Source organism: Corvus moneduloides, chromosome 10 (assembly GCF_009650955.1).
Source record: "Corvus moneduloides isolate bCorMon1 chromosome 10, bCorMon1.pri, whole genome shotgun sequence".
Lineage (NCBI taxonomy): Eukaryota > Metazoa > Chordata > Aves > Passeriformes > Corvidae > Corvus > Corvus moneduloides.
In genome coordinates, this window is record NC_045485.1 from 24,360,793 (window position 1) to 24,376,699 (window position 15,907).

General features: G+C 46.7%; 1 protein-coding gene across 9 annotated transcripts in view; it reads right to left on the reverse strand.

The window, feature by feature from the left end:
* The window catches only part of LOC116448728 (multiple epidermal growth factor-like domains protein 6), a 190,100-nt gene that overhangs the window by 49,698 nt on the left and 124,495 nt on the right, over positions 1-15,907 (reverse strand). For 8 of the 9 annotated variants that reach the window (XR_004242095.1, XR_004242094.1, XM_032119576.1 and 5 more), the window contains exons 7-12: positions 13,261-13,386; positions 8,988-9,110; positions 6,244-6,366; positions 3,565-3,702; positions 1,075-1,197; positions 89-211 (exon numbers count right to left, since the gene is read on the reverse strand). Coding sequence is in view for 7 of the 9 variants with exons in the window: in XM_032119576.1 (XP_031975467.1) it covers positions 89-211; positions 1,075-1,197; positions 3,565-3,702; positions 6,244-6,366; positions 8,988-9,110; positions 13,261-13,386 (756 nt within the window). In the remaining 2 variants the exon portion in view is untranslated. The remainder of the gene's footprint in view (positions 1-88; positions 212-1,074; positions 1,198-3,564; positions 3,703-6,243; positions 6,367-8,987; positions 9,111-13,260; positions 13,387-15,907) is intronic. The other variant, XM_032119575.1, reaches the window with a different exon arrangement.

Here is a 15,907-nt window from a genome sequence, read left to right on the forward strand (position 1 = left end):
CCAGGATCTGTGAAGATCCCAGCTCCAAAATCACTTTTTAAATCAGTGGGAAATGCTTAATGGCCCTCAAATTGTATTAATAACTCACCCACGCAGGCCCATCTGTTATCCCCAAGCCTGTAACCCTCCTTACAGGCACACTCGTACGAGCCCAGGGAATTCACACAGAAATGGTCACAGTTGCCATTATCCAGACGACATTCATCCACATCTAGAAAATCCAGATATAAATGGTGATTAGGAGCAAGTACTTCTGCTTGGAGAGCCCACGCTGTGCCCAGCTGCATCTGGCAAATTATTCTATACATAAGAGAACACAATTTTTCTTACGTGTTTTGGGGCTCTCCATTTCTCTCTGGTATTGGAGGTATGAAAACATTTCAGGGCAACAGGGAGTAGATTACTTCACTGATGTTTTTGTCTCGAATGAAAACAGATGCTTGAAGCTGTTAAGCCCAGTTGATCCTTCAGTTATTTTGAGGGCTCTTCTTTTGTAGAAGGAGTGTTTAACACACATCAATATACAGTGTCCATGGAGAGAGGAGGGAAACTTTCTCTCTGCTGGCTCATCTCCACATCCCCACTTCCCCACTCTGGCTGCTGGGTTACTCCTGTATTCCAGCCTCACAAAGTGGAAATTACACATTTGCAAAACCTTATCAGCAAAGCTGACATGGGGTCAGTGACTCTCATTAGGGCAGTGCCCACAAAGCCCTGCAAAAGGTTTTGACAGCATTTCTTCTACCCTGGGCTGTGATTAGACTGAGCCACTGATACCAAAAGACTTTTGACAAGGGCATGGAATGATGCAGGACAAGTGGGAATGGCTTTAAACTAAAAGGAAGAGGGTTTAGATTGGATATTAGGAGAGAACTTGTCCCTGTGAGGGTGATGACGCCCCGGCTGCCCAGAGAAGCTGTGGCTGCCCCATCCCTAGAAGTGTTCCAGGCCATGTTGGATGGGGCTTGGAGTAACCCGGGATAGTGGAAGGTGTCCCTGCCCGTGGCAGGGGGTGGAATGAGATGACCTCTACGGTCCCTTGCAGCCCAGCCCATTCCCTGGCTCTGCACTCACCGTCGCAGGAGCAGCCGTCAGCACTGAGCTGGAACCCCGCCTTGCAGGCGCACTCGTAGCCCCCCGCGTAGTTGATGCAGAACTGGGAGCAGCAGGACTCTCCAGTCTCACACTCGTCCACCTCTGCAAGGAAAGGGCAGCACATTCAGCCCTTGAGACACCCTGAGCTGCTGCCACAGCTCTGCTCAGAGCTACTGTGCTGCAGCACTCACCACTTTACACCTTCCTCTTCCTTCAACCACATAAACACTGTCTGAATCCTGAATCCTGACAGCAGCTGCCTTCTGCCTTCTCCCATAGCAACCAGGACCCTCCATGTCCCGGGAGAGGCATCTCCTCCACAAGCCTGAGCTGCCATGAGGGGATTTACAAAACACCAGCTGGTCTCGCTGGTGACCAGGGACAGGACCTGAGGAATGGCTGGAGCTGTTTCAGGGCAGGTTTAGGTTGGATATCAGAAAAGGTTTTTCCCCCAGAGGGTGCTGGGGCACTGCCCAGGCTCCCCAGGGAATGGGCACGGCCCCGAGGCTGCCAGAGCTCCAGGAGGGTTTGGACAACACCCTTAGGGACGCCCAGAGTGGGATTGTTGGCGTGTCTGTGCAGGGACAGGAGTTGGACTGAATGATCCTTGTGTGTCCCTTCCAACTCAGGATATTATATGGTTCTATGAAAAGAGACAACAGCAAGGACCCACCAGCCCTCAAAAATGTTCTGTTTAACAGTAACCTACATTTGACCACTGAGATTTCTTTATACTCAATCTTACTGAATGCAAACTAACAATGCTCTGATCCAACCAGGCATTTGCTGGACAGCAGCAGCCTGGAAGGTTCAACTGTAGTTTTTGGTAACTGATTTCCCATTGCCTCCTCCTGCTCTGTGTCCATTCAGAGATTGGTATTGACACCACTGTTCTGGTGATTAGATAGGAGAGCTGAGCTGTTATCTGTGCACTGCAGGCTCCTGGCTGCTGTCAGGCTGCTGAGCAGGTCAGTGGCCATCCAAGGGCCACCTTGTCAATGCTGAGTCTGCAAAATGCTTCTGAACGTGGCCCGGCTGAGCAGCTGCAGATGGGAAAGGTCAGTGTCTCAATTAACCTTGGAAGGAGCACCAACTTTATGAGGAAACACGGACAGGAGAAAGAAAATGTAATTAATCAATTGAGGTGAAGAGGTCAGTGTGAAAATGATTAATGCAGGTTATTTGAAGGCAGTGTTTTCCAGAAATGTCACAAGCTGAGCTCCTCTGCAGTACATCAGGCAATGCCTCGCTCTGGGTTCCAGCAACAGCCCCTTGTTTCTGTAGGAATGTAAAATCTGCATCCAACAAAAAGGAGATTTTTGCTGTTAGGAGCGACTTTTCATGTCCTCAGCCTTCGTCAGTGTTCTCTCCTTTCCCAACAAAAAGGAGATTTTTGCTGTTAGGAGCAACTTTTCATGTCCTCAGACTTCCCCTGTGTTCTCCCCCTTCCTTTGCTGTCTCTGGAGTATCTGCTTCCCTCTGAAATCCCCAGCAGAATTCTGGTCACTGAGCTGGGATGTGGGCAGGAGGCTGCTTTGCCTCCTGTCAGCTGTACAGACAAGACTGTGTAACCCACCCACCCCTGAGGCTCTGGCTCCAAATCTGCCTCCCAAACTTTTTTTGCTTTTTTAATTTCCATCATCACCCGCCCTTGCAGCCCTCAGTGCTCCCCTCCTCCTCCTCTCTCCTTGTACTTGGCCTTTTTTCCTTGCAAGACTCATTTTGCCTCTCACTCATCAATGCTCCCACTCTCTACCTCTTCTCATCATCTCATATCTCAGTACACTGCTTTGTGGTGCCTGTTCCTTTTTCCATCCCCCCTCTCTTCCTGGCTATTCTTAAAAATCGTAATGGCATACTGACAGCAAGCCCAAAGCAGAATGAGATACAGTCTGCATGGCAAAAGCCATAAACAAAACAAAACAAACACACACAAATTTCATAGCAGAATTGCTTAAAACATGAATGACTTTTTAAGCTCTTCTCTCAAAACAAACCCAAATCTAACTCTGTTGCTTTCACCTCCCAAGTGAGACTTCTCACAGGCAGAAGTGTAACCTCATGCCTGAGCAAATCTGATGGAAACACAGCAGCCTCTGTGACACAAAGTGGAGTTTGTGCATGAAGCGCTTCAGAGCAGGTGTGCCGCTGCTCCCAGCCACAGCCAACCTCCTCCCAGCCATGGCTGAGGAGGGAAGGGAAAACAATGTCCTGTGATGCCTCTGGGCTGCCCACGGTGAGACATGGCCATGGTAACAGGTGATGCACCAGTGTCATTTCCACTCCCTCCCCTCGTTAGTGACTCATCCCAGCGAGCCCGCAGAGCCAGGCAGGCTGGAGCAGCCAGAGGACCCGTTCACTAACACCTGCAGAAGGAGGGAAGGCATGGGGAGGCGTTTCCCTGAGTGACAGCTCCTGCAGGCTCCCTGGGCCCCTCCACACCTGCCCCCTGCTCCCAGCACGGGTTACCTGTGCAGGTTTTGCCGTCCCCGCCGAGGCGGTGGCCGTGGTCGCAGGAGCAGCGCGGCCCCGCCGCCGTGTGCTCGCAGTGGTGGGAGCAGCCGCCGTTCCCATCCCGGCAGCTGTCGACAATTTCCATTTCGATGCCTTGCAGAGAAATAAATCAAAAGGATGTTAAAAAGCAAGCCCAGGGGGAGTCACTGGAGGAACAGCTTGCTGTAAACCAGCAGCCATGAGTGCTGTAGCAGTGACTACGGTCAGCTCACACCCCCTCCCCAGAAGAGCAGGCTGTGGAGTCACTGAGCTCCAGGTGTTTGTGTCAGAACAATGGATGCTCTCAAATTCAGCCATGTGAAGCTGGCTCAGTGTTCCAGCAGCCACCTGCTACAGGAGCCTTCACAGGTTTCCTCAGGTTTATGCTTTGTTTGGACACAGTGCTTGCCCCAAAGGAGGAACAGAACCATCTGAGGAGCCCAGGTGGTGCCCCCCAACCCAACCTGATACGCTTCCCAAAGAGCAGCTTTGAGTTTTGCATGGGAATGGCAAAGAGTTGGATTCTGAAACATCCCCCAAACACAAAGGCATTGAAACTTCCTGAGCAGAGTCCTGCTGGCAAAATGGACACCCAACCACAATGCAAAACGATCTCCAGGTTTTGGCTCTTTCATGTCCCTTCCAGGGGACACAGCAGCTCCTCTGCTGAGACTTTGTCCCCTACAGCTAAGACAGGGTGGTACAGTGCCACTGCCAGCCCCCTTTGCCCTGACAGACTTCCATGCCCTCTTCGTGTGGCTGCACCGGACAGCCCTCACAACATTCTGGCCATTTCCAGTGGGAACCCTCCTACAGAAAAGGGAACACCTGGCCACCTCATTCCCGCCCAGCTACTTCCTCAGATGATTTCTCCAGGATGAAAAGAACCCACAGGGTCAGTTAAAAAGTTTTTCATGAAGGATTAGCCAGCTTGTCTTGTTACAGAGCTATTTAGAGAGGAAATAATTTCTCCCACTATGTAGGAGAACTGAGAAACCCTTCCTAAAGTATCCTCTGTACTTCCAGAAACACCCCAGCTCAGAGTGGCGGCCATCAGATCTGGCACAGAATTTCCCCAGACACATCTGTGTTGGTGGGCTCTGGTCCTACCCCTCTTTGTGCTCCCAGGGAGCAACCTGCTTGCCAACAAGAAATGTAATTCCAGCTGGAAGAGGGTATAAATTAAGACAATAAATATTGAGGGCTACATCTCATGCATAGTGTGATTATTTGCACCAGGGAGAAGAAATCGTGTCTCCAGTCCAGTGTGTTAAGCCGGGATTTAGTAAACCCAGCGATTAAATGCCAAATCTGACTTTAAACATGATCTTCATCATTTACTTTGTCTCAGTTCTTCATTAGTAAAACTGAAATACCAGCTCTTCCCCAGCCACTGGGGAAATGAAAGAATAAACAAAGATTGTAAATTGCTCAAACACTGGGATAATCCTGATCATAAATATATGCAGAATGTTTTTATTTTTATTGTTTGCTCTGCAATATTGTACATGAGGCACAGAGAATCACCATCCCCTGAGATCTGCTGAACAGCCAGAAAAAATATTATCAGAAAAGCACAATGAAATCTAAGTGGTCTAAACCCCTTTTTTATGCCTCTGACAGAACATTTCATATCTATACATTAATCACATTTCCTCTGCCATTGCACCACTCACAGCTCCCCATCACCTATGAAATAACTCTCCAGGATGTCTCTCACATAATTGGGTTTTGTTTTTAATGTATGTTAATGCTGTGAAACTGGATTTCATTCTTAATAACTATTTCTTACACACACATTCTTAAATAAAGCACTCACTCTCTGGCATGCAGCATATTTTCCTAAGGAAGCTCTGCTGAAAGCTCTTGCACAGTATTATTAGATTGAATGATCTTTGCCCACCTCTTTGCTAAAACAGGCCATGCTTTTGTCTGCATTCCAGGGAGCTTATGTTAGGTCCATAATAACCCCAACTCTTCCACATCACCTCCTTTATTAATCTACATTTACCCTCAAGGGCAGGCCAGGGATCACCTATCAGCTAACAGCACTGGGATTCAGTCCCTCTCTCCAGAAAAGCTGAGTTGATTAAGAAACCCCGCTGGCAAGAGGTAAGTATGTGAGGAAAGACAGCAGGGCTCGCTTTAGTTTGAGGAATTTTAGTTGTTCAACTATTTTTTCATCCCCCATCTCTCTTTTTTGTTGCCTTTTTTTAAAAAGCGTCCTCTTAATAGTGTCAATAATCTCAGGAGAAGCATAAGCAAACCCAGACAGGTAAAGACCAGAGCAGAACATCATGTTGGTTTTCTCTTGCATCGTATCTGTAAGAAAGCTGGGAGGACGAGGAGGAGGGCAGGAATGAATACATTTCATAGAACAGCAGCATTCTGGTAGCTCTGCAGCAGAATTCACCAGACTCTGATGACAAACCAACAGGACTATTTGCTCTTTGAAAGGCAGTAATTAGAGGTCTGTGAACACAGGCTTAGGAACGTGTCACCCTGCAAACCCAGCAGCAGCAGCAGAGGAAGGAAACAGTATTAAGCTTGAGCTTCTGCATGCATTTATTTTGCTGGGAATGCTAACCCCACTGAATGGGAAGGGAAGCAGAGCAGGGTGCAGACAGAAGAGGCTGAAGTGCAGGTGTCACTTACGGTAGCACTGCCGCCCGTCCGCCCCCAGCTCGAAGCCGGGGCTGCAGGCACAGCTGAAGGAGCCCGGGGTGTTCACACAGCGATGGGCACACCTGGCCCTGCCTTCTGCACACTCATCAACGTCTGCAAGCAGAGAGAAAGGCAAAGGCACTCAGCTGGATACTGAAATAAAAAACAATGCTGCTCTATGTGGACATGGCTGCGTTTCCAAATATCTGCTGAAAGGATTATCCTGATGTCAGTCTACAAAGGACAGCACCCGATGAACCCAGGAATGTTACACTCACATTATTCTCCAGAACAATCTTTTTTTCTAAGCACCATTGACCTTCAATTTCTCAGTGTGAACATTTACAGTGTCACACATTGTATTTTGCAGAATCGGCCAAAGCAACTTATTTATTATTCCTGTAAAAACAGTGATGGCAAAAGAAGACCTCATGTGAAGAACTCAGAAGAAAGCCCTAACTTCTAAAACTCTGAAATTATCACCACGTCCTCCATGCCATTATAGTTAAATTAACGGAGCAGGAAATAGCTGATTATTTTCTGAATGTCAAATGATCTGGATTAAGTAGTGGCTGGGTTTCAGCAGGGACGATGGAGACAGATCATCCCTGAATCCTGCAGCTGCTTCTGCAGCAGCACAGTGGGGAGGCACCTGCTGCAACCAGAGCAGCTTCACCCCACTGTGAGGAAAGGAAAAGGTGCAGAGCCCTAAGGAGGAAGGCTGCTCTTCCCCCGGTCCCTGTCACACAGGCTGCTCCTCAGCTTCACACTTGCTAGACTGTATTTTGGAGTTAAATGCCTCCAAAGGTATTAATCTTCCTAAAAACCTCAGTGGAACATAAAAGTACTTTTAAGGAGTAATTAGTTAAAAAAAAACCCCCAAACCACAAAAACTTACACTAAATACAGCTGCACAAAACACCAACCTCTGTGCGAAGGCTGGTATCGCACATGGCAAACCCCTGATCCATCTCCTGTTCCTTCTGACATTTTTCTGGCGAAATACAGACTATTTACTGCACCGAACCCGGGTCAGTGTCTTGCACACGGCAGGGAACAATCTGATGTGCAGCTCCTCACTTTTTATCCCAGAAAACCACTTTCTAGCAGTTTTGTCCCTCCACATGTGCTGTGCCCAGTGCTGTGCTTGTGCCCATGCACTTGAGCACAAGGAGCTTGACGGATGCAATCAGGCTCCTTGCAAAGAGAGGCCCCAGGCAGTGCAAACACCACACATTGGCTCATGAAAATTTCAGGACAAATGACAGCTTCTCTGAGGCAGCCATGTGAGCAGCTGCTGCTTAGAATAAAACGGGTTATTTCTCCTTTTTCTCTAATTGTCAGTTTGCGAGTACACTGTGCTGGCCAATGCTGTAACATTCTTTTCCCTTCTTCTCCTTAAACAGAAAAATAAAAAGTTGAACCACAGCCACCATCCTGCACAGGTTTCTTCCTGTCCTGCAGCTAATAGCTGAAGTATGACACTCCAGCTGCCCTCTGTCTCCTCCCAGCTCAGCTTCCAGAGTCAAACAGCAGCTTGAATTTTGCAAAAGACATTGAGTAACTTCTAGGAGAAAAAACCAATAATTGTATATCCATGGTAAGACACGCTGCTTAATGATTCAAAAGATTGTTGCCATGAGGCTGGGGAGAAAATTTGTTCCAATATGTAGCACTGCAAGTTAACTCAGTGATTCAGTTTATACATAAATCAACAGAAATGTCAGTGAGTATCTGAGATAAAAGGAACAACAGGCTGACCCTACTGCTAAACCCACAGCTGTTTCCATCCACTCACCATCAGTGAAGTGACTACACTACTTGAAAATACTTCTTATTTACAGTAATTACTCATGAGTAATTCCAGTAAGAGAGAATCTCTAAGATCTGCCATTCTTCTCACAGAAGGGCTTACAGGCAACTGAGTAAAATACTCAGGGTAGGACGTAAATATTTTGAAAGGCACCCAGCACCCTTTAGACGAGACAATAATTTAAATATTGTCAAGATTTCGGCCAAGTTTCCAAAAGAGGAGTTTAAAATTAGTGTCTGAATATATATCTGTATCTATATATGTATATACACACACCCTGATCCTGACTTGGCTGTTAAAAATCTGTGCACCATCACGTCCACAAATGCTTTTTACTTCATAAAACTGCTAAACTATCTTCCAAGAGTTTCAGTGAAAGAGAAAAGCAGGTATTTTGATCTCTAATTCCCCCACATTTCAGGTCAGAAACGCTACAGATCCTTTTGACAACCTCAGACTAAATACAGACTTTAGAATTCAACTTTTTAAGCTCCTCTCTTTGGAAATCTTACACATCATGATTCCTTCCTTCACAGTAGTTTCTCCATTAATATGGAAACAGCTCTCCAGCTAAAAAGCCCTTTGAATTCTAAATAGGTTTTCTGTGACCTGGTTCAGAGTTTTACTTGAACCAATTTTCCAGGAGCTGTATCTGGGACATTATTTTAAAGGGACCCCACAAGAATAACACTACAGCACTGACAAATCCAGTTGCTAGAAAGCATGACTTAGGAGATCACAGAGGAATTTTCATCACTAAAAAGGTACTTCAAGACTTTGGGCTGCTGTGAACACGACAGAGAGAAACATTGCTACAAAATGCACACATATATTTGTGTAACATTCCTTTCCACTCACAGCTCAGTAAGCCAGAGCACTGATTAATACCTTTCTTCACAATAAATAGTCCAGAGTTTCTTACCTAAACAGGACTTCTTGTCTGCAGAAAGAGAATGCCCTGGACGACACCCACATTTTGCAATTCCTCTCTCATTCTGACAGATTTGTGAGCATCCTCCATTCCCACTTGTGCAGGGGTCTATCACTGAAACCAATTAGAGCACACTGTCAACTGAAAGGTCACTTTTTGCCTGAAAATGGTCTTACCTGCCATTGTTACAACTAATGACGAAGTAGCTGGAAGAGATTAGACAGGGAAAAAATGTGACAGCATCTGGTGTACAGTAAAGCTGCTGTTTTTCTGGATGCTCTTTGCTGCTGGACAACATTTTTCATAGAGCAGCAATGAGGCTTTAAACAGCAGGAAACCAAGCTTGTATTACATTGGAAGTAGGACAAAGAAAGTACATTTTATTGTTATTTTGCTGTACCTGAACAGATTTTCAAGAGTCCTCTAAACAACAGCAATTAGCACTCCAGTATGTGTGAATCCATAAACACACACAATGATGGAGCTCACCACAAACCAATGAATATTTAAAAGGCTCTAGGGGAAATAAACACTGAAGAGCCCCCAAAGACATCTTTCAGTCTATAAACATATGCCATTCATGTTGTACATCAAGGCTCTTCCCTTTTCTTGAACAATACCTTTTCAAGGATAAGCTGCTCTAAGTGGCAAGTACTTAGAAAAACTTTCATCAAGTGCCTGCAGAAGCCTCCACCTCGAAGATTTCACTGGGTTTTATGGGTTTATTTCTGGAACATGCACCTGCTGGAAGCACATTGATCAAATAAAGACTTGGTACACACCAAAACAGACCTACCACAACTGTTCAGACACGTCTGATTTTGGTTAGGATCTGACATTCTGCACCACGCTGAGGTTTTGCTTTGGAGCACTCATTACACCAAAATTCTGCTGAATAAAATTCCACAGGTAAACTTGGAGGACAGCTTGAAAATGTGTCCTCTAGAGTTCTGCTTAGCTTCAACTAAAACTTTTGAAAAGCTATACTTGTTTCCTTACAATTCCAGCTCTAATTCAGTTTTAGCATTTTACTAATTACTGTCTGATTTGAGGCAGATGACCAATATTCATCACTTGCCTCCAGCCCAACGTTTCCTTCCCCTTCTCTCAGAGCCCCAGGAAAAACTCACCATCAGTTTAACAACAATGGAGTCAGGGTTTGAGGAACCCTGGGGAAGGGCTGAAGGAGTTTTGCTCTAGACCTGGCTGCTTCGCTGTTCCAGTAGCTACGCAGGAGAAGGGAATAGGAGAGAAAAACCTCTACTTCATGTGGATTCAAATATGGGGCAGGGCTTTTTTTGTCACTTTTCTGTGCAGCCAAGTGGCATTTTGTGCCACCACTTGGCAAAGGAGGAAGCTGCCACAGAACTGCCTCAAACTCCCTCACGTCACCTCCTGCCATCTCGGGAACACACAACCGTTCCAGGCTGCAGGGCTCAGTTTGACTTGACAGTATTAAAAAAAAAAAAAATAAAAGCACTGTTAGGGATGTAGAAGTGAAATTGGACTTCTGACACGATAGGTTGCAAATAGGTTTCCAAGGAACAGCAGCACTTCATCGTGCATGACACTTCCAAGGCTGACAACTTGGCTCCGCAGCTCGACAATTTGCGGTCTACAAAGGATTTAGCTCCAAGCAAGAACTCACTCCGTGCTGATATGAAATATTGAGTTATTTGCCGATTCTTTTTCTATTTGGGTAAATTAAATGAAATCGCTATCAAACAGCATCTGCTAAACCTGCATATTATGAAGGTTTTCAGAGCAGCTAAAGCTTTAATTTGAGAATGATTACGGCACCGGAGTAAAGCTTGTAATGCTCTGTGACATGACAACAGGCAAACAACAAATTACATGGTAGATGTTAGTAAAACATAGTAATTCAAATAAAGATAGCAGCCTTGGAAATCCTTGGATGAGGTAAGTTTGTAAAGGAAAGATCTTCAGGACATAAGGCAATCAGTGATTGACTTGCTTTCCAGCGACATGCATGTTCCTGTTACAAGAAGGTTTCAGGAAAAGCCAAAAATAACTCATTAGTGTTCTTGTTTCACACATTTGCCTCTTATTGGTTCATTTAATTACTTCAGTAGGTAACAGACTCCATCCTACAAAGCCCTACTTCCAAGCTGTTAAACACTATGGTGAAAAATTTACTGGCATGGTTTCATTGCCCACGTGCCTCAGGACACAGAATCCCAGGATGGTTTGGGTTGGAAGGGACCTTAAAGCTCATCCAGCTCCATCCCCTGCCATGGGCAGGGACACCTTCCACTATCCCAGGTTGCTCCAAGCCCCATCCAACCTGGCCTTGAACACTTCCAGGGATGGGGCAGACCTCCCAGTCCTTCACTGCAAGGCTGTAAAGAACAGGGTCTCCAGGCCTATCTGCCATGACCTCTAGTGCACCTAAAGAAAAGAGATTTGGGCCTTATCAAATTAATTTTCTTGTTCACAGCAACCGTGACTTCACACTGGAGAAAATATAAAGTGTTAAAGAGCAAAATTGCCAGGCTTAAGTGTTTCTCTAAAGCTTTCCAGGGCTGTGGGTGCACTATTAGCTCCCAAGTAGTCCACAGGGATGAATCCACACCTGCCCAACACCTACACCTGCTGTGGCAAATGCTCTCATACACTGTGTTTTCTCCATCCAAACCATGACTCCAGCAGCCAAGCCTTGTGGTTGGAAAATAAAAAACCAGCCAGGCTCACCTCCTCCCACCTCTTCTACTTAAAATACCTCTGAACTGACAACCCAAATGCATTCATGACCACCCTCATTTGTTCCTGTAAAAATCTTGTCCATGGGCTTACCTAGCACTTTTCTCTCCCAGGTATTCATTCACTAAGGTATTTATGGGGGGAAAAGCATCCTACTCAGTCCTCATTTTTCAAGATGAGCTCTGCTTACAAGACAGATGTTCGTTCCCCCAGGCACAACTGCCCTCCTGAGGGAGTTGCACTGATTTATTTTGATTTAAACACCCTGAGGTAAGCAGGCACCCAGGTAAGGCCTCACCTGCAGACAAGGCTGAGCCTGCCCCTCTGCAGTTTTCAGTAATTGCTAGCTGGTGATGAACCACTGCCTTTGGTGGGTGGCTGACCCTCTCCAGCCCCATGACGTGAGGGAGTGAACAGCAGTGGCAAAACCTCCCCCTTTAGGGGCCCAGCTGAGACAGAGTATGAGGTGGCCCAGGAAAGCTTGAACTGTGCCGTGACCACTCTGGGACAACTCCCACCCCAGCTGGCATCACCACACTCCAACCCTGGTGACCCCACCACACCATAAAAACCCACCCTTCAGTCCTGTGCAGGCCCTGCACAGCCAGCTGGCCATGGACATCTCAAGATGTTGAGAAACAGGATGGAGAACAGTGGAGGAAGGTCTCTGACACCCCCTTCTCCCTAAAGCTCCTCTTTTCTGGCTCTTTCTGATAATCTCAAGGACAGAACGTGGCCATCCCGCGAGAGACAGAGAGGCCACCAGGATGTGGGTGCTCCCTGAGGTGCAGCCCCCACAGAGGGCAGGATTTGGGGAGGCTCAAACCGAGGACGAGTGCTCTCTGCACCCAGCAGGAGCTGGGAGCCATCTGAACAGCAGGATTTACTTACACTTCATACACAGCACATAAAATCTCCGAGCAGAAGAGGAGCCATATGGAAACGGTTTTGTGACAGGAATTTCAGCTCAATAAATCCATAAATTTGGCCCTATCTTTCTCTGGCATGTTCAAGGGTGTGTGTGTGCTTGTGTTGGGGAATGGGGGGGTTGCCTTCAAAACTGATGAATATGTTAAGATATACGAGAAAAGAAAAGCAACAATCAAACTCAAAGGTAGCATTGCTGTTCTGCTTGAGAGAGTGCTTAGAAACCTGAAGGGGAGGATGAATGAATCAGACTGTGATAAGCTAAAAGGAGATAAAGAAAAGACTTTTTGTAGAATAAAACATGTAATACAGGCCAACTCTATATGCAACTTGATGAACAATAAAATGTTAGAATTAAATCACGATTAAGTTCCTAACCTATGCCATCACCATCAGCATGCAAGGAACAGCCAGGGATCTACGAGGCCAAAATCTTGTTCAAAGTTGTGATTTGAAGTGAACTTCACACCTCAAACGTGTCATTTTAAAATCCTGCTAATAAGCAATTCCTAAAGCTGCTTTTGGCACACAGGGGGAAATAGGAATGAACACACCATCCTGGGGTTTTTTAAATTGCCTTTACTGTGTGTCTTCAGGCAGGTATCACAGGACTCACCTTCACAGGATTTGGCATCTGTCTTCAGCTTGTAGCCTGGCTGGCACTGGCACTTGTAGTGGTCCTCACTGAGCTGAACACAGTCCTGCTCACAGCCTCCGTTGTTAACGCTGCAGGAATTGACAGCTGGAGCCAAGGAAGCAGTGAAGGAATGCACGTCAACAACCTGAGAAACTTATTTCCTATTTTAAATACATAAATGACAGCAAAACCAGGCAAACCTCGCTGAACAGCTTTCACAAATGCACCTGTCCCCACCCCTGAGTGACTGCTCTCCCTTGTGCTCACAGGGCTTGGCTGACACAGTGTCCCACACCACTGAAATCCTGATTCCAGAGAGAGGCAGGTGAGATCTAAGGGCTGTAATGCTGACTGAAGCACAGCACCCTTTGATCTGACAGCACCAAAGCACTGACAATCCACCGAGGTAAGGAGGGGAAAAAAACCAGCCCTGCTGGCACTTGCCCATTGATTATCTTCTTCTCGGCCTGCTTTCATTGATTAAAAATAGTAATTGTCTTTCAGGCTGATTTCCTCAGCCTCGTACATAAAAAAATGCAAATGACAGAAGCCACAGACTCTGCAGGACAGACTCACACAGCAAACCACAGGAACAGAGGGTCCTCTGTACATCTTTAAAGATGCTGCTTCTTTCACCCAAGCAAATTAATATTCGTTTTTGTTCAACACATATCCCTGGCCTCTGGAGAAACATTTCTCCTCCTGACAAAACATGTTAACACACACCCACACCTATTCACATGCTGCATGTAAAAATAAGAGTGATGGTTTGACGCTGCTATTGTGCTGCACGGATGGCAGTGTGTGTGCACGGCTGCACTGAGATGTATTTCAACAGCAGGGATGTAGTATGGAGAGATTTAAATTAGATATTAGGAGGAAATTCTTGACTCTGAGGGTGGGGAGGCCCTGGCACAGGGTGCCCAGAGAAGCTCTGGCTGCCCCATGCCTGGAAGTGTCCAAGGCCAGGTTGGACAGGGCTTGGAGCAACCTGGGATAGTGGAAGGTGTCCCTGCCCATGGCAGGGGGTGGCACTGGATGGGCTCTGAAGTCCCTTCCTACCCACACCACTCTAGGGTTCTGTGTTCTCTATGAGTAGCTGGAAAGACTATTTGGTCCTTCATGGAATGCACCAAACTCTGAACCCAATGAAGTCAGCAAAGACCACTGATACTTATTTTAGCAATATTCATATTTCTTCATTTATCTGCAACAGACATTAGCAAATGTTAGTTGCGGAACCTGCTACAGGATTTGTTTCACCCTATGCCACCAATTAGCAAACACTGAGTTTGTGCAGTCAAGTGTGTGTTAAAAAGGTGAAAAGAAAAGCAAATTTTTACATCCTCTTGGCTGCACACACAGCAGGAGGCACCTTACTGCACAAAAGCCTGACCCTGGCTTCCAATCTCCACCTGTGCCCACGAACATTCTGCCCTGTTAGAAACAGAACTTGAAAGCAGCTTCATGTCTACACAGGAGACAGCAGACCCCATGCACTCTGAGCTTCCAGCTCCCTGCACATTTGTATCCAAAGACCTGTTTTCCAGCAAGAATATTCAAATAAGATGAAAATATTTCAGAAGACGAAAAACATCTTAAATCCAAGTGACAGAATATACATCTCGGCTTTTAAAGTGCCATTTTCTCCCTCCGTTTCTGGGCACGAGCCAATTTGGATGCAAGGGGAGATAAGCAGCAACCTGTCATGACAAGAATTTTGGAGGATCTGAAGGTGGGAGGGGACAGGTGTGAAATCCTGCACTGGAGGGACTGTGCATCCCAATTTGGTGCGTGGCTCTGCCAGCGGCCAGGGAGCCCAGGGGTGCCCCTGGAGCACCCAGGGCAGGTTTGTCACGGCTGCTGCTGAAGCATCACGCTGGATCCATGAGAGGAGGTGCCAGACTGAAGGAGAGGAGCCTCCACCAGGGACAGGACAGGACGGATTGTGCTCGTGCTGCCAGGAGCCAGCAACACATCTCTGATCAGAGAAAGGGAGAGACTTGGCACCTCATGGGTCTGATTCCATCTGTGACAAAGGGGCTTGTGGCTGGAGGTCTGAGCACCTCCATAGGCAGAAATATGGCCTGACATTCACTTTCAAAGATTTACTCTCGAAATCTGGTAGAAACCCAGCCCTGACATGGATTCCAGATGGCTGGTGATGATGCCAGGTGATGCCAAGCAAGGGAGGTGGCATCTAAGGAGGGGGACAGTGGTAGGAGACACCATGTGAGAAACAAGGATCACAGAATTCCAGAACGGTTTGGGTTCATCTTAAAGATCATCTCATTCCACCCCCTGCCATGGGCAAGGACACCTTCCACTGTCCCAGACTGCTCCCAAGCCCTGTCCAACCTGGCCTTGGGCACTGCCAGGGATCCAGGGGCAGCCAGAGCTTCTCTAGGCACCCTGTGCCAGGGCCTCCCCACCCTCACAGGGAACATTCCTTCCTAATATCCAATCTAACCCTGCTCTCTGTCAATTCAAAGCCATTCTGCCTTGTTCTGTCACAATATGTCCTTGTAGAAAGTCCCTCTCCAGCTCTCTTGCAGGCCCCTGATCTGATAACAGTTAGGAAATACACATTTCCCAACCCGTTATTTTTTATAATAATGGTCGTATT